This window comes from Perkinsus marinus, assembly GCF_000006405.1.
Source record: "Perkinsus marinus ATCC 50983 genomic scaffold scf_1104296952690, whole genome shotgun sequence".
Lineage (NCBI taxonomy): Eukaryota > Perkinsozoa > Perkinsida > Perkinsidae > Perkinsus > Perkinsus marinus.
Window position 1 is genome coordinate 1 of NW_003208819.1, and position 1,211 is coordinate 1,211.

At 46.1% G+C, this 1,211-nt stretch overlaps 1 protein-coding gene across 1 annotated transcript; it reads left to right on the forward strand.

Moving 5' to 3' along the window:
• Window positions 1-215: 215 nt before the first annotated feature.
• Window positions 216-497, forward strand: Pmar_PMAR012792 (hypothetical protein; the record flags this gene model as incomplete). The annotated part of the gene is made up of 1 exon (XM_002776939.1): window positions 216-497. The coding sequence occupies one exon, from the start codon at window positions 216-218 to the stop codon at window positions 495-497; it is 282 nt and encodes a 93-aa protein (XP_002776985.1).
• Window positions 498-1,211: the final 714 nt, after the last annotated feature.

Here is a 1,211-nt window from a genome sequence, read left to right on the forward strand (position 1 = left end):
CTACAATAATTCACAGATAATGACAGGGTTTAGTTGTAGTGGATAAGGATGTTGGGTTTGGCGCTACCGAAGGGCGGGACATGAGGTGGAGGACGAGAGTCGGTGAACTCTCATCAACAATACTTTAGTATCATTATTGTATTTAGAAATAGGATGGAGTTTGATTAACTGCCTTGCAAGGGGAGACCTGAGGAGAAAAACCCGGAAACTTCACCATGGATATCACACTCGGTAGTTGCCGTCTATATTACGAAGATGTTCCGTACGAGATGGTTGAGGAGAATGGTGCCTCTTGGGTGAAGCCTGATTATAGCTTCACCAGTCTGCCTTATGCCCTGAATAACTGCAGGTTTAACGCCAACTCAATATACGAGCTTAATGATCTGGAGAATATCGAATTCCACGATGCGCAGGATCCGAACGACCAGACATTAGTAGTTTACAGAATGCTAGAGACCTATGGGAAGGCACTGAGGACGGTCTTCAAGAATCAGTAGACAGAGGAAGATTCCTTATGCTTGACGGCTTCAACGATTATTCGCTTCTAACGAGGCCAAGTTACTGTAAGAGCTTTAGAAGCGGATTCTTCCAATGGGAAATTCTGCATCAACGTTGCCGGGTTCCGGGTCATCTGGACCGGATGTTGAGTCAGCCTTACTTCCCTCGGTCAAGCTTTAACCTAGGATTGTACTCTGACTTGAAAGTTTTCAATTGTGTTGCGTATTTCATAATGATAAATGACAGGAGTTCAACCCCCTATTTAACAGCCTTCATGTGTATAACATGTCGGTTGTCTGGCTGTTTTTTTGGTTTGTTTTTGAAGGAATATCAAAACGCTTGAGCCTTCTCTACTGTTATCTTTATACAGGCCCGATGGATGAGGCTTAGTCGGGACTGTAGGAGTTGGGGTAGTAGGAAGAGGAGTTGTCGGCGGCGGCCGAGTGGGAATGCCACGGAGCTGGAATCTCCATTCTGTTATGAACGTCCCGTGGGTGGTAATCTCACTCATGGGTACGCCTTGCTCCGAGGAAACGAACAGCTGTTGGAATGTATCGCCGTTGATATTAGAGTCACGACAGTTGTCCACTTGTGTCGTGAAATCTGTTTCGCTGAAGTCGGGTCCCACGTAGAGCTTATCGTCGATATAGTGTCCCTCATGATTGCGAACACGGCCAATGTGATAGGGAATGTTCTGAACAGAAGCAGTGCAG